The 23,828-nt window shown below is 46.9% G+C and overlaps 1 protein-coding gene across 5 annotated transcripts in view; it reads left to right on the top strand.

The window, feature by feature from the left end:
- Positions 1-22,234, top strand: part of Dlgap5 (DLG associated protein 5) — a 34,103-nt gene extending 11,869 nt beyond the window's left edge. For 2 of the 5 annotated variants that reach the window (XM_063247956.1, XM_063247954.1), the window contains exons 9-19: positions 579-697; positions 1,206-1,344; positions 2,084-2,169; positions 3,033-3,193; positions 6,897-6,986; positions 9,733-9,937; positions 12,849-13,035; positions 14,410-14,470; positions 15,296-15,536; positions 16,093-16,142; positions 21,880-22,234. In XM_063247956.1, the coding sequence (XP_063104026.1) occupies positions 579-697; positions 1,206-1,344; positions 2,084-2,169; positions 3,033-3,193; positions 6,897-6,986; positions 9,733-9,937; positions 12,849-13,035; positions 14,410-14,470; positions 15,296-15,536; positions 16,093-16,142; positions 21,880-22,017 (1,477 nt within the window). In that variant the 3' untranslated portion in view covers positions 22,018-22,234. Of the gene's footprint in view, positions 1-578; positions 698-1,205; positions 1,345-2,083; positions 2,170-3,032; positions 3,194-6,896; positions 6,987-9,732; positions 9,938-12,848; positions 13,036-14,409; positions 14,471-15,295; positions 15,537-16,092; positions 16,143-21,830 lie in introns of all 5 variants that reach the window. The other 3 variants (XM_063247965.1, XM_063247972.1, XM_063247958.1) reach the window with 3 other exon arrangements.
- Positions 22,235-23,828: the final 1,594 nt, after the last annotated feature.

Here is a 23,828-nt window from a genome sequence, read left to right as displayed (position 1 = left end):
GGGCTGGCTGTACTCAGGCTGCAACTCAGGCTGTCAATGGGAGCCTCAGGCTCCTCTCCAGCCCTCCAAGCCTCTCCTGTCACAGGCAGCACTCAGTGTCCTTGGAGACACCCTGGCCCAGGTTTCCCAATGAACCCCATGCAGAAAAGGAGGTGGCAATGTTCCTTCCAGAGCTCTGTCAGGGCTCAGTCTATATCTGTGCCATCTGGAAGCACAGGCAGCTGGCATTCGGGTCACAACTCAAGACTCTGGCCCCAAGTTAAAACTAAAATTCTGGTCAAGACCCAAGTGGTTCATGTGTCAGGCCAAGCATAGCTCAAGGGTCCACTGTACATTCGGTCTCCAAGGCAACGGAGTTGTGAGGCTCCCTTGAGAGAACTCCTGAATCTTTGGCTCTCGTTAGAATTTAATGTAAGTGGCATTCTAATTGCAGGTTTTAAAATTTTCTGCTCCAGAATGGACTTTTTTTTTAAAGTAGAAATATGTCTTTTAGTTTAGACTTTTAGATAGCAACACAGTTTTAAACCCTGCAATTGGATATATGGACCCATGAAATACATTTTTGTCATTGTTTTCAGTGATAAGATGCAAGAAACAAGAAAAGAAATCTTGGCCCCAAAATGTAAAACTTTTACCAAGACTGTGCAGCAGGATTCATTCCTATGTCCCCTGGATTCCGTAACAGTTTTCAAAGAAGGTACAGTATTTTAGTCTGGATTTTTGCTGATATTTTTGGATCATAATTTATCAATGATTTTAAAAGATGAAAGATACCGCCAACCACATTGGAATAGATGTGGTGAGTGAACTAACTGAGGTAGGAATCAAAACTTACATTTAGACTCTGCTGGCTTTCATCCTGCAAGCCCGCCATGTCCTCCAGTGTGGACTTTGGGGGAGGGGAGGGTGGCATCAGGAATCGAACTCAGGACCTTGCGCTTGCCAAGCAAGCACCTATACTACTGAGCCGTATACCCACCCTCCAGTGTGGACTACTTTATCTGGCTTTTTCCTCTTTTCCTCAGCCCGTGCTCGCTCCTCAGGGCCACTTTCTCAGACTCATCACTTTTACTTTTTCAAATAAACTTCATAATTGTTAAAAAACAAACTTAAAATGTAGCATTGAGAATATTGAAAACTTTTTTTAAAAAGTTCTTTGGTGAAGGATGTCATTTTAGAATTGCTATTTTGAGATTTATGTGTAGCTTTATTTGTAGAATGTGGCTTAAGTCAAAATGCAGTTGCTCCTGAAGATCCCGACGGCCTGTCTGGAGACAAAGCCTTACCGCTGGAGACCTGTGGAGGTCAGATCCCCGAGCCACAGCACGATGTGCCGTATTTCAGGTTCGTCTGTCCCCAGTCCAATAGCTACATATTAATGTCTAGATATTTCAAGCCCCAGGTAAACTATTTGATTTTAGCTGGGCATGTTGGTACACACCTGTAACCTCAGCTTCCAATGAGGCTGAGGCAGGAAGATTGCAAGCTTCTGCCCGCCTGGGAGGGTTAATGGGATGTTGGCTCCAAAACATAGCGAAGGAGCTGGGCATGGTGGCGCACGCCTGGGATCCCAGCACTCGGGAGGCTAAGGCAGGAGGATCATTGCAAGTTCAAGGTTAGTCTGGGATACAGAGTGAGTTCAAGGCCAGCCTGAACTGAATAGAGAGACCCTCTCTCAAACAGGCCAAAAAATAAAATTTTTAAAAATGCAAAACACCATGAAGCGGTGAAGTTTTGGCCTACCAAGCACAGGGCCCTGGGGTCAATCTCTAGAACCACAAAATAGCAATAATAATAATAATATATATAAGCATTTAATGTAGTAAGCTAATGGAGGGGAACGAGCACAGATCAAGATAAAAATGTTAGCTTGGAAGTGAACGCTTGGTGCCATTCGTTAAGTAGTGAAGCACCAGGCTGGGCCTTTAGCTCAGTGGCAGAGGTCCTGAGTTCGATTCCGGGTACCAAGAAGAAAAAAGCAATTCTGGGAAACTAACACCGTGTACCCCTCTTAGACTTTCCTTGTGCTCTGCGTCATCATGCTAACCTGGCTCTTGTCACACGGTCTTGTGTCTAATTTTAGAAATATCCTCCGCTCTGAAACTGAGAAGTTAACTTCACACTGCCTGGACTGGGACCGGAAGCTCGAGCTAGACATCCCCGACGACGGTGAGGGGCTGTGTCTCCAAGACGTCCTGGCTTTCTTTCCTTAACATGATCACATTCATCCGCAGCATGGAAATCTAGAGCTGCTAGCAAAATTTCCCGTTTCTTGTAGTTTTGTTTCCCACTATCACTGTGCTAAAGAGGTGCAAGACTTATTATTAGATTTTTTTTTATGACTTTATGGGTAACATCAATTTCTAGTATTGCTTAGTGATACAGAAATATTTTTTGAATACAGGGAAATTACTACCTTTGTTTTTTCATTTATTTGTTTTTTGGTTTTGTTTTTGTTTTGATACTGGGGATCAAACTCACGACTCGCACTTGTAAGGCAGGCGCTTATGCTGCTGAGCTAAATCCTCAGCCCTGGAAATTACTGAATCAATATTTTCTGAAACATTCCTTCATCTTACTTGGCAAAGCTGCTTAGGGAAAAAAACACGTGTGCTACTCTCAGTGTGGATTCTGTTCAGTGCTGTGTGCAGTGTGTTCTTCGAGGCTGAATTCTTATAAAAATACACCGTGTGAGAGCCAGGCACTCGGGAGGCTGAGGCAGGACGATCGTTGAGAGTTGAGACCTTCCTGGGCTACAAAGTGAACTCAAGGCCAGCCTGAACTGCATAGTGAGACCCTGCCTCACAAAGACAAAGAAAAAAAGTGCTGCTCAGTATGTGTGGCAGTTGGCATGCTAGGCATGGGTAGAGGCCAGGGTGATGGTGAACATTTGTAGGATGAAGTGTTTTTGTCTTGCTGTGAGGTCCGAGGTGGTAAACCCTGGGGAATTTAGGATGAAGTCTTCCCCCAATGCCTGGCTCTGGCACAGGCCCTGTTTTCTCCTCTAACTCTGAACCCCTCTCCTCCTTCAGCGAAAGAGCTCATCCGCACAGCAGTGGGCCAAACACGACTCCTCATGAAGGAGCGGTTCAAGCAGTTTGAAGGCCTGGTGGACGACTGTGAATATAAACGTGGCCAGAAGGAGACCACCTGCACCGACCTGGATGGGTTTTGGGATATGGTTAGTTTTCAGGTAGGCACCCACATCCTTTGATGCATCCACTGAGTTTTTAAGGGAGGCATCATGGTCGCTTGGGTACCGTGATGATTAGTGAGCTGCTGAGAACTTTTGGAAGCAGCGCTATCTATCCAGGTGTGTTGCTGACCGTCGTCTGCCTTGTGTCGTCAGCTTACTCTGTGTGATTAGCAATCGGTATTATATCCAACTCTCAAGCAGTCCATGGCGATCCGCACGTGAGGAGTGAGCCAGTCTTGGGCTGAATTAGTGGCTGGGCTTCTCTGTCCCAGAGGGGTTGTGAAATGGTGAGCAACTTAGAGACAGCGATTCAGTCTAATCTAAAGCAGAAAGTTCTACAGTACTGGAAATTGTTAGAGTTAGTAAAGGCTCAGGAGTCAGGTAATGCTTTCTGGCTTGTCGAGATATTTTTTTATTTATATTATATTATTATTATATTATTATTTTGTTTATATTATTTTATTTATTTATTTATTTTGTCTTTTTGAGACAGAGTCTTGCTATGTACGTAGTTCAGGCTGACCTCAAACTTGCAATGATCCTCCTGCCTCAGCCTCTCGAGTACAGGAATTACAGGCGTGACCACACTCAGTTTCGAATTTATTTTAGAAATGCACATATAAAATGCCATTTTAAGGATTAATAGCCAACAACAGACATTGGAAGGAGAGTGTTTTATTTCTTCTCCAGCCATGCTGAGCATTGAACCCAGGGCCTCATGCATTTAAGCTTGGACTCCACCATTGAGCTCCCTGCCAGCTCCCAGGGGCGCCTTGGATCTAGAAGGCAGAGCCCAGAGCAGACCTCCAGGGTAGCGGCTCCTGGGGTGAAGTCAGTAGGGTTGTGTCAGGGGAGCAGGACTTTTAAAGCAAGTGGTACGATTCCCAAAGGGAGCGGGTGTTTCCTCTGTCAAACAAAAGTACTTAAAAGAGCATCCACAGGACCACAGCAAGCACCTGTGAGGTTAGACAATAAGAGCAAAGCAGAGGAGTTAGAAAGTTAGGCAGTGCCCTCAGGGAACTCTCCAGGAGGGAGAGCTAGAGGGTTGCAGCATGAGAAGGATGCATAAGCGAGTTCAGCATCTCCTGGTGATCTGCTTTTTGAGACAGCTCTCACTATGTAGTTCAGGTTGGCTTCAGACTCACTTCAAGCCTCCTGAGTGCTGAGATCACCTGTCAATCTTAAGACCCAGAAAATCCAAGCAAAAGTCATTTCTAGCCTGGACTTCTGTCCCGAGTTGAATGAGGCTGAGCAGGCATTTCTCAGACCGCATTTTTCTTCCTCTCCTGACTATCTTCTCAGGAAGGTGAGAGTGTACCTCACAGATCGAGTAGGCTAAGAAGAGCAGAAGGGGTTAAGATGCAGCCCTAGAAAGGGACTGAGGAAGTGGCCAGCAGCAAGTGTAGGAGGGATTTAACATAATCTACTAGTATAGCGGTGCACACCTATAAACCCTGCACTTGGGAGGCTGAGGCAGGAGGACTGCCACGAGTTCAAGGCCAGCCTGGGCTATATAGCAAGACCTTCTACATGGCAGCTTGAGAAGTAGTAGCTCAGACCGAGCACTGAGAGGCTCAGAGCTCTGAGAAAAAATGAATGAACAAACGCATGAAATACCTGATCGGGTTATTTTTCATTATGCCACGAGGAGAATTCTAGGTTTATATTGTGATTTTTTTTTTTTTTTATCGGTACCAGGAATCGAACTCATGACCGCCTGCTTGCAAAGCAGGTGCTTATGCCGCTGAGTTAAATCTCCAGCCCCCTTGTTTTGTGATTTTAATCATCTTATTAAAAATGTGAATGTGTTACACTTCGGTGAAATTCGGTCTATGAGATTTTTTTCTTTTTTGTTGTGGTTTGGCCATGCCTAAGCACTCTTGCTCAACTACAAGCCTGAAAGATTTTTTGAGACAGGGTCTCACTATGTAGTTCACACTGGCCTTGCATTTACCATGTAGCCCAGTCTGATCTCAAACTCGTGGCGATCTTCCTGCCTCAGCCTCTCGGCAAAGATTTTCTTCTTTGCTTTTTTCTTATAGTTTTAGCCGTTCAGCTAGGTCTTCAGTTTAGTTGGTTAGTTTTTGCGTGTGAATTGAGAGGGTCTAACTTTGTTCTGTGGATGCATATCCACCCTGAGCATTCAGGAATAATAGCCTTTCCTGGTTGAATCCGATTGGCTCCTTTGTTTGAAGTCACCTGTGGCTAACTGCTGAGGCCTGGGTCCCTCTGCCCTTTCCGTGTTTTAAGAGGATGCATGGACACATGTGAAGAGGGGGTGTGGGTGTGCAGAAGGGTTGTGAGCAGGGTTCACTTCCAGAAGGAGCCCTGCAGTGCCTGGGTGGAGATGCTGATTTCCGTCCTGCCAGGAAGCTTTCTGCCTAACTCTTCTAAATGAGAAGCCACAGGGGCCAGGGATACAGCTCAGCAGCACAGTGCCCGTTGGCAAGCACTAAGTCCTGAGTTCGATTCCTGGTACCAAAAGATTATTTTAAAAATTAAAAAATAAATGAGAAGCAACAGCTTGGGAGAAAAACACTTGAAGACATGTCCACTGAAAGACATCTAAAACATAAGAACTCTTCAGCTCAGCAGCGGGAAGATGGACAGCAGGGCTGGGTGAGCTCCAGGATAGACTGTACCCGCCCAGCATGCAAGGACTCTAGAATCCATCACCATGGCTGCAAATTGGGAAGAAAACACAGGAACACGAAAATTAAAAAGCAGGCAGCAGACCTGCTTCCCCGGGGAAGAGAAGCAGGTGGTGAGCACACCTGTGAAACAGGGTCAGGAGCACTGGGCATGCTTGTAAGAACCCTGCAGGCAGCCCCAGGCCCAGGCCCAGGCGGGCCAAGCTGCCACTTGATGAGGCTGCCCAGAGGGCTCCTTGGGTGCTCCCAGGATGGCAAAGTATGCATTCCTTTGGGAAGCAGCTCGGCTGCATCTTTGGCCACTAAACACTTAACACAGGGTCCAGCAGTTACCACCTGCACCTTTATCCAAATGGGCATAGAGCTGCTGTCCACTAAAACTTTGTATGTTTTTGTTTTTTATTGTTGTCATTTTAAGACTGGGTCTCGCTAATGCAGTTCAGGCTGGCTTTGAGCTCACTTCATAGCTCTGGCTGGTCTTGAACTTGCCTACCTCAGCCTCCCAAGTGCTGGGATTGCAGGAGCTGTGCCACCACACCCAGCTAAACTTTGCATGTATGATTCATGATTTCCAAAGCATAAAAGCAACCAAGCCGTCCTTCATTAGGGAACTGGATAAGCAACATTTAAAAAGATGATCTCTGTATTATATAACTTCAGAAACAAAACCATTTCAGACATCTCCTTCCATTATAGCAGTTGAAAATAATCTAGGAGAGTTATCTATGTCCATCCTTTATGTAACAGAGTTTGGAGGTTTATAAGACCAAAGATAAGGACAGTTTTACAATTAAAAAAACTTTTTGTCAGTACCAGGGATTGAACTCACGACTGTGTGCTTGCAAGGCAGGTGCTTATGCTGCTGAGCTAAATCCCCAGCCCCTACAATTAAAAATTCTTCATTTGTACACTAAAGAAGACTCAGTTTTAGTAGCTCAGCATTTATGAGTTGCCATTCTCAGCTTTGTTTTGGGCCTTTAGTTCATTCATTTATACCTGTAATATGGCAGCATTAACCTGATAAAAACTTGGGCTTTATTTATTAACAGATAGAAGACGTAAATAAAAAATTCATCAATCTGATGAAACTTGAAGAATCCGGATGGCAAAACAGTACCACAAGCAAAAAAGTCTTACGGGTGAGTTGTGAGGTTTATATCCAGGTCTCTTTTCTTTTGGGGGAGGGGTACTGGAGATCAAACTCATGACCTTGTACTTTACCAGGCAAGTGCTTGAGCTGCTGAGCTAAATCTCCAGTCCTCTCCCGGTTTCTAATGCAGACTCTCCTGATTGTTTTTTTGTTTTTTAAGTTTTAAAAACCGTTTAGCTTCTGAGTTCATGCTTTATAGTTTCACAGCATCCTGCTTGCTTTTAAAGAAAGCACAGGAAATGATCGGCACAAAATGTAAGGCAATCATTGCTGGGGAGAAGGAAGTAAGGGCCATAATTAAACTGGGGAGCCCTGCACATCCCCGGACAGCAGGTTCCATCAGCATCAGCTTTATTCTGTAAACTGCGCCTAAAAGGTCTGGTTGTGATAAGAATGCTAGGGGCTTAGTTGATAACGTATGTGATGTTTAGTGTGCCAGATATGAGCCCAGCAGCTTTACTCTTGCTGACTCCTGTAACCCCCACAGCCAGAGAGCCTGCAATCCAAGACCTAGAACCACCGGGTCATTTGCTAAAGTGGAGCTGGGCTTCTGGCCAGAGGTTCCCATTCCAGAATCTATGTTCTTGATTATAGACTGCCTTGTGTACCTGTAGGTGTAATAGGTTTTATTTGCTTTCTGCTTTTTGTTGTTGGTTTGAGCCAGGGTCTTCCTACGTAGTTTAGGTTGGCCTTGAACTCACTGTGTAGCCCCAGCTAGACTTGAACTCGTGGCGATTCTCCTGCCTCAGCCTCCCAAGTGCTGCAATTACAGACGTGCGCTACTATGCCTGGCTTATTTTCAGCTTTTATTATTTATCAGTATATGTTTGCATGACACAGTGATACCTTTGTTGTGAGGAGTTTGTGCATGTAGAAAACACATCCCAATTCCTTCTTCATCCCCATCCCCCCATTTCTTGATCTCTTTCTGTTTGAGAAAGATCTCCCTACTAGCTTTTTTATTTTGGGCTTCTCGCACAAGAAAAGCCATGCAGTATTTAAGCTTGCGTGATTAATTTATTCCACATATTGTTGTGGTCTCCAGATGTGTCCATTTTCCTACAAAATGACTCAGCTCTATCCTTCTTTATGGCAGTAGTATTCCCTGGAGTGTAAATTCCACCTTCTCTGTACCCATTCATTTGGTGATGGACACACAGGCTGCTTCCAAGACTTAGCCATTATGAGTTGTGCGGCTATAAACTGGGTGTGCATGGCCCACTGTAACAGGATGTCTTCAGCTCTTTTGGGAAGATATCTAGCCCATTTAGGAATTTATTTTTTATTTATCCATTTATTGGGGCTGGGGATTTAGCTCAGCGGCATAAGCACCTGCCTTGCGAGCAGGCAGTCATGAGTTCGATTCCCGGTACCGATAAAAATGAAAAAGACAAAAAAAAAAAAAAAAAAAAAAAAACATTTATTTTTGGCACTGGGGATCAAACTCATGACCTTGTGCTTAACAGGCAGGCACTCAAGCTGCTGAGCTAAATCCCCAGCCCAGGGAAGATACCTAGGAAGAGAAGGGCTGGGTGAAGTGGAAGCTCTAGTTTTAGTTTTTGAGGCGTCTCTGTGCTAATGTCCACAATCCCTAGTAGAGAGCCTCCTTGTTCTACCCTGCCTTGCCAACATTTGTTGTTATTTGCTTTTTTGGTGGCCACTCTTTCTGGAGTAAAATGAAATCCCACTCTCATTTTAATGTGCAGTTTCCTAATGACCAGTGATGTGGAGCCTTTTCTTTCATGTGTTTATTGGCTGTGTGAGCTCCTGAGAAGTACAAAAACATAAAGGGCTGTGCAAAAAACACGTAGCCTTGTGCAAAGGTTCAATTCCCAAACACCTTTCCCCACCTTCCCCACGTAATAATATGATTATTAATGAAGTCTCATGACAAGGACAGCGAGGGCAGTATCTAAATAATTAAAATAATTTCAAATCCACTCAATAGTGAAAAATGTTCTATTTCTTACTAAGAAATACCAGGTCATCAGAGGTGTGGGTAATGGGTGTTTATCTAGGGAGAGTCTTGCGGGTCTGGGACTAGCAGATGGCGCTCTCCTCCTGCATTTTATAGGCTACTGTTGGCTCAATATTTTAATTTCTTGGTTTGCTTTATGTCTTGGTTACTTTCCTCCATGCAGAGACAAAATACCTGGTGCCCAAAGTTAAGGGAGAAAAGATCTGTGTAGCTCACAGTTTGTGGAGGTTTCAGCCCATACTCCGCTGGCTCCTAGGTGAGGGTGGTACATGGCAGAGGGGCAGCAATTCATGGAGGTAGAGGACCTCTGGGTGCTAACCTCCGCAGCAGCGAGGCCGTGAGGCATCCCCCCCCACCCCCCATCTGTGTTTATCCCGGTGAGCACCAGGTGCCTAGAATCAGGGCTTTGTCCTCACCTGGTGCCCCAGATTCTTTGCACATGCTGGGAACTCACTTATGTATGGTGGCCGGGTGTGGTGGTACAGGCCCCCCATCCCAGCACTCGGGAGGCTGAGGCAGGAGGATCACTTTGAGTTTGAGGCCAGTCTGGGCTACACAGGGAATTCAGGGACAGCCTACATTGCATGGACCACCTCCAAAAGACAAAAAACAAAATAAGAAAAAAAAAAACAAAGGGTGAATTCGTGATATTTTATAGATATTCGTTTTAAGCGTTAAGCCTTCACTTTTGACAGAACGGTGGCCTGATGAGAGGGCACTAGGCAGCCTCCATGCATACAAGGCCTCTCTTTTACAGAAGAAGCCGGTCCCCTGCACAGGGAGCCAGCGGAGTGCGGAGGACGGCGCGCGTGCGGCCGCCAGGAGCCGTCTGGCCGCGGTCAAGAACGCAATGCGCGAGCGGCTGAGACAGGGCACTAAGGGGGCCGAGGCCGGGGCCGCCGACTGCATCGTATTCGACGCCGGCTTCTTCAGGGTCGAGAGCCCGGCCAAGTCTTTCTCAGGTCAGTAATCCGGGGTTGGGTCTCTGGACCCAGGGAGGTGGACGGAAGCAAGGGAAGAGGAGGAGAGTGGGCCCCAGGGGTGGGCACTTCTCCAGTGGGGCCTTTAATACCCCCTGGGGAAGGTGGGCTCAGTTTTGTGGTCATCAGAGTTAAAGCTCTTGGGCAAATGTGTTTGGGAGGCACTAATGAATTAAGTTTCCAATTTGAAAATATTCTAGTCAAACTGGTTTCATGGGAGAGATTCATTGATTTGGTTTTGGTTGTTTTGGTTTTGTTTGTTTTTTGAGACAGCGCCTCTCTATGCAATTCAGACTGGCCTTGAATCCTCAAGGTATAGCCCAGGCTGGCCTCAAACCCGCAGCAACCCTCCTGCCTCAGCCTCGTAAGTGCTGAGATACAGGTGTGCACCGCCACACCCATCAGAACTAGTCTTTAATACTTTAGAAAACCGTTTTAATGTTTTTTGTTTTTTGGAAACTTTTTTCAAGCTACTTTGATTAGATTAAATGTCGTTCTCTCGGTTGATATTCCTTGTATATAAGCTGTAGGTGTCCACTAGAGGCCACTAAGTGTCCATGGGGCACACCCTCTGAAACTGAAGGCCAACCTCTCTCACTTACCCTGCTCTCCACCATCACCTCTGTGGGCAGGACCTCTTTGTCGGAGTGGGTGAGTGGGGGAGCCAGAGTGGTTTTTATTTGCTTTTTCGGTTCTTTCTACTTGAAGCTGCTGGACTTGAACCCAGGAACCTCCGTCATGACCCCGGAGGGCCAGGCAGTGCTGCACCTGCCAGCTGCCTGCCCCAGGCGGCCTCCTCCTCACAGATGGAGAGTCTGTGCAGAAGCCCATCGTTTGCAATTGAAGTCTGGTTACAGAGCACACAGGGCCCTGAGCTCCTCAGAGATAGCAGATTGCAGAGAGGCCACCCAGATCCCTCCCTTCCGGCCTCACCGCAGCCTTGTACCATCTCTAACCAAGGCTGGATCTTTTTTTTTTTTTTTTTTTTAAAGAAATGTTTTGTTTTTTAGATACTTATCTTCTTCATTCCTTTTCTTACTATTTTTTTCTATGTACTGAGAGATTTTCTCGGCTTTCGTACTGGCCGTCATATTTGGTTTTTGTTTTTCTGGATTTTTGCTTTTTGGGAATCGAACCCAAAGCCTCACCCTTGCCAGGCAGGAGCTGTGCCGCTAAGTTACATCCCCAGCCTAGTATTTTTAATTCCTGAGGAGTCTTCCCCATTCACCAAATGTACCATTTTCTGACTGTAGAGTGTGTGTGTGTGTGTGTGTGTGTGTGTGTGTGTGTGTGTCTTCTGAGACAGGGTGCCGCTGTACAGTTCAGTCTGGCTTTGAGCGCACTTTGTAGCTCAAGCTGTTCATGAACTCACAGTTTGATCCTCCTGCCTCAGCCTCCTGAGAGCCGGGATTACAGGCATGTACCACCATGCCCAGCTTGCATTATCTGACATTCTGCCCCCGTTTCCTGTTTCCTGAGTTTGGTTGGTCTTATCTTTTCTAGGGGTGAGGGTAACTGGGCTTCCTTTCTCCTCAGTGGAGAGCGTTTCTGTTTCCTGCTCTTGGTCTCTGTCCCTGTGTTAGAAGCTCTCCTCGGGCATCTGCTCCATTACTGCTGGCTTGGGTTTAAGATGGGGCGCAAGGCCCCTTGCCGAGGTAGTTGGGTGGTCCCCCTGGGACTGCACATGGCTGTTTAACTCTTCCCGAAGGCTGCGCGGCTTCCCCAGGGAGGTGCTTCTCACCTGTGCCCTAGGCAGTGTTGGAAAACGCAGTTTGTGTTTAAATTTTGAAAAATGCGTTACAGGAAAGGGCGGGTTGGCAAAGTCCCCCGGTGTTTTCCCCTTGTTCCAAACACTCGTCCCATCGGCCCTGCCGCTTTCTGGAGCAGTTCCCAAGTCCTCTGTGCTGAGTGTCTTTGCTCGCTGTCCCCTGCATGGCTTCTGTCCCGAATGGTCACCCTGCCTGGGTAGAAGCCCGGAGTCCCACACCCCAGAGCCAGTGAGTAGTGTGGGTGAGGGCGCACTGCATGTACTCCCAGGTCCTCTCCTTGGGTGACAGCGCTCATGTGAGGAAAAACAGCAGAGAAAGAGGACTCGGAAAACTGCTTTAGAAAGCAGAGGGAACGGTGGGGTGGGTGGGTGTGAGGTGATGGAGGTTAATAGCAGTGTGGTTTTTACTGTAACCAGTTTTTAAAATACAAACATCCACCATATTGGGGCCAGGGATGTAGCTCAGCAGCACAGCGCCTCCCTGGCAAGTGCAAGGTCCTGAGTTCAATTCCTGGTACACACACACACACACACACACACCCCAAAAAAAGCATTCGCCATAGTTTTTCACCCCCTTTTGTATTCTGGCTGCCAACAACTCCAGAGCCAGGTAGCAGGAAGGAAGCTGAGCATCTCAGCGGCTTGGCAGGAAGTGCTCACTCCTGTCTCCCACGTGGCATCTTTCCACTCTGTCCGGTATCCCCTAAGCCGGAGACCGGCCGTGTCACCCTTTTCTGGAAATAAACCTCTAGTTGTCAGAGGTGGAGAGGGCCGGGTGTGGGCAGTCGATCTGCAGCAGCTCCTCTCTCCTGAGTGGTGGCTCCTACCGCTTGGCTGGTTCGGTCATGGAGCCCTTGCAGGTCTGCGTTGCAGCTCCCTGCATGTCCTCACTGGTCTGTGTGCGTTGGTTCCCTGCGTCCCTGTGGAGCCCCGCCCTTGGAGGTTATTCCTGTTCCTGTCGCAGCAGTGGGTGTCAGTCAGGAGCCCAAGTCTACTGAGGGCTCCACGCTGTCTGGCACAGGACTCTGACACCGACAGAGAAACAAGCAGGGCTCAGTGGGGTTTGCACTGTCTAATAGAGACAATGGAACGAGCATTTTGGTGCTGATTTCTCTTGTCTTCCAGTGCTTTCCTGCGAACGCCGGTCACAAAGGCTTGGGTCGCCTAAGTCTGTCACCAGAGTAGTTCCTGAGAGCAGAGCTGACACCAACCTTCAGAGACAGAGGACATCACCAGACAGCCCTGGCCCTCGAGGCACCCAGAGTGGACATGGAGAGGAGAAGTCTTCATTGGCAGAAATTCCTGAGAGCAGGTTATTTCTCTCATGTGTTTTTAAGAGTTTAACCCAGGGCGCATAAAATATCGTTCAGTCAAACCAGTGCAGTGGTGAGACATATATTTTTAATAACATTTCACAGAGATCCTGGGAAATGAGGTTAAAAACCTTCCTTTTCATTGCTGAGGAAGCTGGGACTTGGGAGGCTGAGACAGGAGTGCTGCTTGAGCTTACAAGTTCGAGACCAGTCCAGGCAGCATAGCAAGACTCCATCTCATAAAAATCAAGTCCCTAAGCTGGATGGAGAATCCGGCTCAGTGACTGACTAAGAAACTTCAGGGGCCATTGAGTGAACTGAGCCCTGTTCTCCTCTGATGACCCCCGACCTCCGATGCCATGATGACCCCACCCTCAGAAGAGGAGGCAATTAGACTGCAGCAGAGGCCCATTCAATCCTGTGAGATGCTGCGGCCCTAATTTCCAAGTAGGAAAATTTGCAATTTGTTTAACTCCCTGAAATTGAGCTTAAGGTTGGCGAAGCTGGATGTGCCCACTGACTTCCCACTGCACAGCTCTGCCCCTGCACAAATGCATGGCACTCGCTGGGGTCTCCCTGCCTGGAGTCCCACACAGCGATGGGCAGAGGAGTAATCTCGGGTGCTGGGAGCGGAACCAGCTTCCGGCCTTGCTGGAGCCGTTCCGCACTGAGACCCAAGTGGGTGCAGGCAGGCACCTTGCAGGCCCCTAGCACAACACTGGTGACACAGCAGCTCCCAGCCTCGGCCTGCTAATGTCTTCCCAAAGGATTCGGCCTTGGTGGGGTGAGATCTGTTAGTATTAACTCTGCGGGTCCTAAAACACCAATTGGTTGTGCTTCTCTGCACTAGCCGCCCACCCCCTCACCCTGGAAGGATCCAGAATTGCATTCAGATCATCTTATAAATCCTCTCTCACTTGTGTTGATCAGTCGCCCCAAACCATGCTGAAAGAGCCAAGACTCGGGCCGGGAATGTAGCTCAGCAGCATAAGCACCTGCTTGGCAAGCGGGGGGTCGCAAGTTCGATCCCCAGTAGCAAAAAAGAGATCCAACACTCTCAGGTAAAGGACAGTGAATTTAGAAATTAGGAAGATGAAGCATATTTTGGAAAAAACAACTTTGGAGAGGTTGAAACATTTTAAGTGCTTCGCTCTCAGAATGTACTGTGTGACCAGGGACAAGCAGCGTGGCCGTCTGGGTGTCCCCGACTCAGGGCTGGGCAAGTCCTGCTGGGGTGAGGGCCAGGACCCTTGAGCCAGACGGGTCTCCTCGGGTCCTGTTGCTAACCCATTCCCCAAGCTCTGTCCCTGAACCTACGCCCAGGGGCGGTGGCCATGGGCTGAATTACTGAGTGGGACACTTTGCTTTTTCAGGAGTGGTGCCATGGAAGATGCGCAGTGTCATGGATCCCAAGACTTGACAAAAGTGAGCCAGGTGAGTCCCATCACCATGCTGGAGAGGCCGGGGTACCCTCCGATCGGCTTAGCCCCACAAAGCCACATCCATGGACCATTCACACCGCAGGGGCTTTACATCTCTTCAGATCCCGTCCTGTGACTTTGGAACCGGAGCACTTTGGCCACTGTTTGTGTAAACCAGGCTCCATGGTGATGCAGTCACATTCCTTTGTCTGCATTGTATCTGGCTGCTTTTGGGGATGCCTGGTCCATCTGAGTGATAGAGGCGGAATCTAAGGGTCAGCAGGTCTGGAATAGTCACTGCCTGTTTCTGCACAGAAAACATCTGCCATTCTCAAATCAAGTTGGAAACCAGTGCAGGTTCTTAGTGAAAACTTCTCTTAGCTCCTAAATATTCCTATAATGTTATCTGAGGTCACTGTGAAAAAGCAACTCGGTGCCAGGTATGGTGGTACATGCCTGTAATCCCAGCACTGTGGAGGCTGAGGCATGAGGATCATTGTGAGTTCAAGACTAGCCTGGGCTACAAAGTGAGCTCAAGGCCAGCCTGAACTGCACAGTGAGCCCCTGTCTCAAAAAGATGAAAAAGATTTTAAAAAGCAAGACAGTAGAGTAGGGTAATATTCTTCGGCTGTGTCCAAAATGTCAAAATATTTTCTGTTGTTGTTGGTTTTTGTTTTACATTTAATAGCAGCAAGACTTTGTTCCAGTTATTTTGTTTTTTGGTGCTGAGATTGAACTCACAACCTCACACTTAACCAGGAAAGCATTTGAGCCACTGAGCTAAATCCCTCGCTCTTTGTTTCAGTGTTTTGTACTTAAATATAATGGCTGTTTTTAGTTTCAGGATGTAACTAAGACAGACTTGGAGATGAATTACTTATCCCACAAAGCAGTGAGTTCGCATCTTCTTGCTGGTAGTGACCCGACCACTGCTAAAGAGGAGAGTTCGGGCGGCACGGAAAGGATGGAGCTGAATTCCTCCTTTACCACCCAGGATGCTCCAATGGACAGTCCTGAGAAAAGCTCACTGTCACAGAGTGACGCCCTGCAGGAAGCAGCAGTGACAGCCTCTCAGTCAGGTGAGGGCTTTTAAAATGCAGGTAGGCTTTGTTTGAAATGAACACGGATTAAGGTATTAGTTATCGTCAGTAATTCCCAGTGCCAGTCCTGAAGGTGAGAGGTGAAAAGTCGACACTCACAGTCAGTGCCTCATAAAATAGTTGATGTTTCCCGGCTTTTTAATGTTTTCAGCATGAGACTTTTTTTGTAGAAAACTATTCTGAAAGTAAGGATAAGAATTTTACCAAGAAGCTGGGCATGGTGGCGTGCTCCTGTAATCCCAGCACTCTGGAGGCTGAGGCAGGAGAATTGTTGCAAGTTCCGAGACCACCCTGGGCTACAAAGTGAGCCCAAGGCCAGCCTGAACTGCATAGAGACCCTGTCTCAAAAAGACAAACAAACAAAAAAGAATTTTACCAAGAAATTAGAAAAAAGAAAAAAAAATATATATATATATATGGCACAAAACAGCCTGTGTGTTTGTCTTTGATGTGTAAAACTTTGTGTCTCTCAAAGCTTTGTCCATTTCTGTGAGAAGTCTTTACAGTCAACAATGATTTTTCTTTTGTTTTCCAGTACCATTTGATACCGAAGCTGTCACCACTGAATACCACCTTCTTGATTCAGTAAGTTTTCCAAGTTAATTTGATATGTCTTAGTTTTCTAGACTTGTTTTATTTTATGTACAACTTTGAGTAGGCTAATGTGACATACATTTTATTGATTATCTTTCTGAGACAAAGTCTCTCACTCTGCAGTTCAGGCTGGCCTTGATGTCACTTTGTAGTCTTGATTGGTCTCAAACTCACAACGATCCTCCTGCCTCAGCCTCCTGAGATTACAGGGGTGCCCGGCTCTCAATTTGTTTTATAAAGTGAATTATTACTTTTCAACTTGTATGTGAGGTTTAAAGTTGACATCTTGTCATTGTTTTTGTTTCCTCTGAAATCCATTTATTATTAATTTTCTAAAACTGCAAAGAAACTTTCTATGCTCGTCTACTTTAGTACACCACGGGGGTTTTTGAAAACTTTTTATTAGCGCATATTTTTCTTTCTTTCTTTCTTTTTTTTTTTTTTTTTTCTTTTTTCTTTTTTTTAATTTTATTTAAGGAGAAAAAGAAAAAAGCAGAAAAAGGGTACAAGTTATACAGAATTTCAGAAAAAAAAATAAAACAGTAGCAAATCACTAGTTAATGGATTACATTTTGTCATCTTAGAAATATTTGTTCAAGTTACAAAATTAAAGCTTATATAGTGGACATTCAAACAGTGAGACCAAACAGTTCTGTTCAATGATCCAACAAAACTCAGTAATATCATTGTCTATCTTATACACTTAAATATACATGCAGTTATATCGTTTAGAGCACTTTCTTTTCCTCTCTTTTGTACAATGACTATTACACATTTTGGGTTTTATTGCTCCCACAGTTCTTATTACTCTTTTTAGAAGAGAGTAAAACCAAATGTGACATAACAGAACAGAGTCGCTCAAATAAAAAGGGTGAACATAATAGATAATGTAAAAACATAATACAAGGTGATCAACAATGGTTACCATAATATCTCTAATAGAATTGCCTATATCATCAGTTATAATACAATTGAACAAAACAGTGAAGAACGAAACCAACAAAACCAAAACATTGGAGACATCACAGGTCTTCAAAAGTAGATAATAGTCAACCAGAATGGGCGTCATAATGAATCCCACTATCTTCACAGCTGTTGCCTAAACTTTCTAACCTGGTACTATCAAGCAAAACAGAATAGAGGAACATCAGTCAAAACAAGATGGTGAGAGCAATACAGGGCTTCAAATCAAGTTAATAGTAAATCAAAGTGGGTTACTATAATATATCCTACTTTTTTTTTTATTTTTCCCTTAATTAAAAGGATAAAAATAAAAAAGTAAATAATAAAATGGAGATTGAGATAAAAAGAGGGCATAACAACAAAACAGCACAGATCAAAACATAACCATTTAAGTAAAATAGTGTTTCACCACAAGATAATCCCGACATAAAAGTAGTTACCATATTGTCTCTTTCCTTGAAATCTTTGAGTATAACTTCATATACTGTAGCATCAAATATATCAAAACAATGTAAAACCATTCAAGAGAATGACAGTATTACAAGGTATTTAGAATCAACTAACAGAAAATGAACAATGGTTTCTGTATAATCTCCTTGTCTATAAAAGTTTTTGTTTATACTATCACATATAATAAAATCCAATAAGATACAACATGTTAAGACCAATGGAGACAGAAGAACAAAAGCTTGATGAGACTTCAAAACAAGATGATACTAAATCAGCATTACCTATTACGACGTTGTTTTCTCCAAAATAGCTGTTCCTATCATCCATTCTTCTCTGCCTCATTTCTGTTGAGCTCTTTTTCTGTCATTAGTTGTCCATTTGTCTTCTTCATTTTGTTTTCTGCTCCATTCATTATGGCCTCTCTGCCACTATTTCTGGATTCTTCGTGTTTTTCTTTTTTAGAATATCCTGCAGTATTCTCTGTAGAGTTGAATTGGTGGTTGCATATTCCCCTAGTTCCTCTTCATCCTGGAAGCACCTTGTTTTTCCATCAATTTCCAGGGATAATTGTGCAGGATATATCAATCTTGGCTGGAGGTGATTATCTTTCAAAGCTTGAATTATTTCCCCCCACGCTCTTCATGATTTGATGGTTTGTGCCGAGAAGTCTGCTGTAATTCTGATGGGTGTTCCCTTGTAAGTGATCTGTTTCTTGTCTCTGACGGCTTTTAGTATTCTGTTCTTGTATTGGATTTCTGGAATTTTAATTATTATATGCCTGGGTGTAGCTCTGTTTGGGTTGTAGGTGGCTGGGGTCCTCAGATGCTTCATACATCTGAGTATCTTTACCTTTTGCTAAATTAGGAAAATTCTGGATTACTTCTGTGAATAGCTTTTGTAGTTCATCTGTTTGTGTCCCTAGCTCTTCTTTTATGTTCTTAATTCTTAAGTTATAGATCCTCTTATCATCTTCTAGCTTTGTATTATTGCTGTTTGTTTCTTTGTTATTTTTAAGAAGTTTTTCATTTCATGCTCCCATATTACAAATCTGCCCTCCAGTTCAGATAATCTGTCCTTAGTTTCTTTCAAGCTGTTATGCCAGCTTTCGATAGAGTTTTTAGTTTCCTGGTAATCTCTTTGAACCTGCTTCACGTATTCTATGCTTTCTCTATTTTCTCCATCAAACAATTCTCCCCTCTTTTTCTGTTCTTCCATTCCACCATCTGTTTTTTCTTGGGTGGTACTTAGCATTTCTCTAACTATTCTGCTTATGTCTAGCTTCAGGTCATTAATAACTTCATTCCTGAACTCGTCTATGAGGCTCTGGAGATAGCGCTTTATGTCTATTGGTGCTGTGTCTGCTATTGCCTTTTTCTCAGGATTGGGGGCCAAGGGGCCTTTCTTGTTGCTCCCTCTTCCCATATTCTTTGTTCTATATATGCAAGCGTATATAGGAGGCCCAGCTTCCTTCTCTGTTGGCCACAGTCTGATTGAATTGTGCCGGCTAGGCGTTCCTGCCCACCCCAGCACACCAGGGAGTTACGGATCGGGCAGCCTATGCGGGACCCGCCCCTCCAGGTCACCTTCAGGCCCTGGGACCTGGGTTGTGCTAGCCTACTGGGTCTTAGCCAGCAGCGTCACGTAAGCTAGGCACTCCTCACCAATCCCGCTTGAGAGGGGCATATGTGACTGAAGTCACTACAGTGCCCTGTTCCGGCAAGTCTGCCTGGTCCCAGAATGTCCTCTTTTGGAGCCTCCTAGACCGTGGAAGAGTCCCAGTTTCTCTCACTCACCGCAGTTTGATGCACGGCTCCCCGCCCGTCCCGCTCTCAACTCCGTTCACTGATTCCCGTTCTCAGAGCTTTCGCGTGTCTCTCTCCTTGCTGAGCCGATTCAGACGCAGCTGCAGCGGCAGCGGCAGGAAACCCAAATCGCGGCTTCCAATGGCGCACGCTCCAGCTTCCACACTGAGGCTTTATCTGTTCCTGTTACAGCACCAGGATTGCATTCCCAGTTGGTTTCTCTCAGCCCAGTTCGTTCTTAGATCAGCAGGGCATATCTCCTCTTGCTTAGGATTCCTCACTCCGCACCATTCCTGGATTCTAAGCTGGGTCTTTCAGAGAGCCTCCGTAGCTGCTGCTATCTGTCTGCCATGTTCTCCCGGAAGTCCTAGCGCATATTTTTCAAGCATGATGATCACAGCCATCTCAAGGAAGCTGTACCTGTCCACAATGTATCTTAATTCTTTTCTCCTGTTCCCCTCCCTCCTGTCCCCTCAAACCTTCTGCCCCTCCCCATTTATACAAGCTTTGTCTGCATTTGTTCCTTTTATAAAATTAGTTCTCTCCAGATGTTGACCCTTGAAGGTTTATTTTCCCATCTGATTTATGGGTCAGATCTGACCCTGCAGATCCGGTGGGTACCGGGTGTGCGATGCATGGCCTCCGTTAGTGAGAGGAGGGATCTGAGGCATCCAAGGACGGGTTAAAGCAAAGCCTGGCCCTCAGTACAATGTCCTGCTGCTCTGGGGAGACCTTGCCCCCTTCCAGGTGTCCACCTTTACTTTCGTCCTGGTTCTTCTGGGTCATTCCCTCTCAGTCAGGAAGCCACACTGTCCCTCGGCTCACTGGAGAGAGGCTTCCTGGCCTCTGTGTCTGTCTGCCCAGCTGGCTGCAGGCTCCTCGTGGAGCACAGTACTGCCCTCTGCTTCCTGCCATGGAGGCCCTGGGCGTCAGCTCCCTGCGGAGCCTGCCTAGGAAACCTCCCCTGTCCCCCCCCACCCCGCCCCCAAAGTCGAGGGATAAAATGCTTGCACAGCACACAGATGCAGGTCATCAGTGAGTGGTGTATGCATTTCACCCCGTTGAAGTGGAGTATGAGTGTGTTCTACTTCTAAAATGGTGAATCCTGTGTCCTTAATCCTGTGTCGGTGATCCTGTGTCCTTAATAACTAAGTTCGCATTAGCCTCTGATGTGGAGACTGTGCTGTGGATGAAATAGTTGCCTCTTTCTTCCTGGGTTTGTTTTATATTTTTTTGTTTTTCAGCACTGGGAATAGAACCTAGGACCTTCACACTGAGCTACATCCCCTGCCGATTTTTACTTTTATTTCTCTCTCTCTCTCTCTCTCTCTCTCTCTCTCTCTTTCTCTTTTTGTGTGTGTGTGTGTGTGTGTGTTTGAGACAGTTTCACTGTGTAGTTCAGGCTGACCTTGAGCTCACTTTGTAGCCCAGGCTGGTCTTGAACTTACGATGATCTTCCTGCCTCGGCCTCCCAAGTGCTGGGATTACAGGCAAGCACCACCAAGCCTGGGTCCCTTTTTTATTTTTCATTTTGAAGCTCTCTTGCTAAATTACCAAATCACCTGAACTGGGGCAGGGAGCCTCGAATTTGCAGCTCTCCTGCCTCAGCCTCCAATAGCGCTGGGATTCCAGGTGTATGTTACCTCACCTGGCTGCTGCGGAGAGTTACCACACTGATTTCCTCCCTCCTTGCAGTGAGCTGACGTAGTGCTGTGGCCTCAGTCTTGGTCAGGCAGTTCTAGCATGTGACCGGAGAGGACGCCTCCCCTTGAGCACCCACTCTGGAAGCTTCCAGGGTAGCTGTCAGAGCGAGCACAGGGCCCAGTGATGCCCTGCAGAGCCTGGGACATGGCGGCTTATTGGAGCCCCTGATTTTGCTCATTGAAAAAGGTTCTTAATCATTGGTTTCTTCATAATTTTTTTCCAGATTAAATATTCTAATTTAGTTATTTTGGGTTTAAGTGCACACGTACCCCTCCCCCTTGGTACTAAGGATTGAATTCGGCTCTTCTCACTGAGCTACATCCCCGGCTGGGTGTGAACTCATGATTCTCCTGCCTCAGCCTCCCAGAGTGCTAGGGTTCCAGGTGTGGGTCACCACATCTGGCTTACATTTGTACAGCAACATTAGAGCATGCCTTACACATTTAACTATTTGTGGAGAGTTGAGTGTGACAGTTCTCAGGTAACATGGTTGCTTGGGTAAAGCCTGATTTCTGGAGTGACAGCTCGTGTCACAGATGCCCTAGGAGAGGGTGGGCTGTTTAGGCCCAAATTCCTGCACCACTGAGCCTGATAAAAGCTTGAGCGGAAGCATGGACTGATCACACTAGCAAAGAAAGGCCCATGATGTCGCTCTGCGGGCTGCGGGTTTGCAGAATCTACACAGCTGCGGGAGGCAGGTGGTGGGACTGAGCCCGCAATCGCAGGCTGTCCCTTTCTGTAACTATCCATGGTCCTTTAGGCCTAGGGAAACCCAGCGGCTTCAGTGACGTCTGTGACTTGCTCCCCAGCCAGGCCCAACCCGCATCGACCCCTCAGCCTGGGCAGGACGGAAACTGCAAGGAACCCGACTGGCCTCCTTCGGCGGGAACCTGATCTCCTTCTCCCCGCTGCAGCCCTTTCCGGCAGAGCAGCTAGAAGATGTGTGACTGCACAAATCCACGCCTGTGTCTGCCTTGGGGATGAGTTGCACTGGAAATCTGGAAGACAGAGACTGGTGTCCACCCCGTGCAGTCCTCTCTGCCGGCGTCCTGGTGTTTTCCTGCCCAGCGGCCAGCCCAGTGTGTTTTAGGCGGGATCCTTCTGGGGGGTGGGGGGCTTTGTACACTTACCACACAGAATAATAAAAAGCAGACTTGGTCTTGCCCCCTCAGTGTGAGCCGCGTGGCCTTAGAGCCGAGTGCACTGTGTAGGGTGCGCAGATCTGTACACCTGGATCAGAACATCTGCTGCCTTTTGTCCCACAGGCTCCTAACCGCCTGCCTCTCCAGGGTTTTCTGTGTCCTCCGCCGAGCTTCCTGCACTCGGAAGGTGGTTTAGGGTGCCAGGGAGGGGCTCGGTCCACGCCTTCCTTTTCTCTCTCACTTTCCATCCTACAGTTAACCTTTTCAGATGGGGAGACCTTCAGCAAGAAATCACCCCGACACTTTAGTGCCTGCTGCCCTCACCAGAACAGCCAGCTTCATTCCCAGCCCTTTTCGCTTTGACACTGAGTCTCTCTAAATTGCACTCAAATTTGCAGTGCCCTGTCTCAGCCTCCCCAGCAGCTGAGACCACAGGTGCCCCACCACACCCAGCTCGTGTCTGCTTCTGATGTCGGAGGATTTATTTTGGCCATTGAGCCTAACCCTTAGAAATCCCTAACTTTTACGAGTGTGTATTTTTTCTGTCTGGCCTGAGTTCTTCCGGTAAGTAATAGACTCACAGGCTGAGGAATGTGTTATCAGAGCAACACTGAGCATTGACAGCTGACAGTGACCCAGGCCCAGCGTTCTGTCCAGGGCTCACTGTCCTGGGTGCTGGCTCCCCAAGCCTGGTCCTTTGGGGCCCAAGGTCACCTCTCCCTGCGGAGCATGGCCTTGCCCTCATCGGGGTCCCTCAGAGACCGAGGCCACCTGAAAAGAGCCAGCGCTGGCCAGAAATGGAGCCCGAGTATCGAGGCAAACAGCCCTGTCCCTGGAGGACTTGTTCCTCGGCTTCAGGCTCTAAGAAATCTTAGGCACAAAATGAGCTCAGAATAAGAACTCTTCTGTTTAATTGATCTATCAGTTGACAGTCCCACGTGCCACTGGTATTTTTTGGAATGTTACAATGCCCTGTACTGTGTGTGTGTGGTGCTGGGGATCAAACCCAGGGCCTCGTGCATGCAAGGGAGAGGTCTACCACCCAGCCCCTTCCATCCTCAGTACCTACAAAAGTCCCCATTTTATGGACGAAGGATCCATGCCTCCGAATTTCAGTCATTTTAGGCCAAGATGCTGCCCCCTCCCCCGCAAGCTATGCCCTTCCATGCAGCCATGAGCAGAAGAGCCAGCATCAGGTCAGGGTACGGAATCTCATGGATGGAATACTCCACTGCAGTGTACACGGTGGACCCGGGTGTGGACTGAAGGCGGGCCCCACGCATCTGACAGGTCCTCCAGAGTCCAGACACCCTGATGGGTTCAGCCCTGCAGCTCCCCTGTTCTGTCACCTCTCAGTCCCCTGCACTCCCCTCCAGCTTCCTGCTCCCCACCTCTTGCCCCTACTTTGCCTCCTGGGAAGCCCGCTTTGCCACAGCTGCAGGTCCAAGTGTGTAGGAGATGAGCTGGAGAGAAAATCGTGGTCAAATAAAGGGGGGCGCAGGGAGGCACAGTGTGACCACAGCCCAGTTCTGAAATGTGGTCAGCCTCCAGCTCGATGGCCACAAGGAACAGCATGGCTGTAATCCTAGCAATCAGGAGGCTGAGGCAGGAAGATT

Source organism: Cavia porcellus, unplaced genomic scaffold (assembly GCF_034190915.1).
Source record: "Cavia porcellus strain 051 isolate PalLab524CR breed Dunkin Hartley unplaced genomic scaffold, mCavPor4.1 scaffold_1, whole genome shotgun sequence".
Classification (NCBI taxonomy): domain Eukaryota; kingdom Metazoa; phylum Chordata; class Mammalia; order Rodentia; family Caviidae; genus Cavia; species Cavia porcellus.
This window is presented reverse-complemented; position numbering and strand designations above follow the sequence as displayed.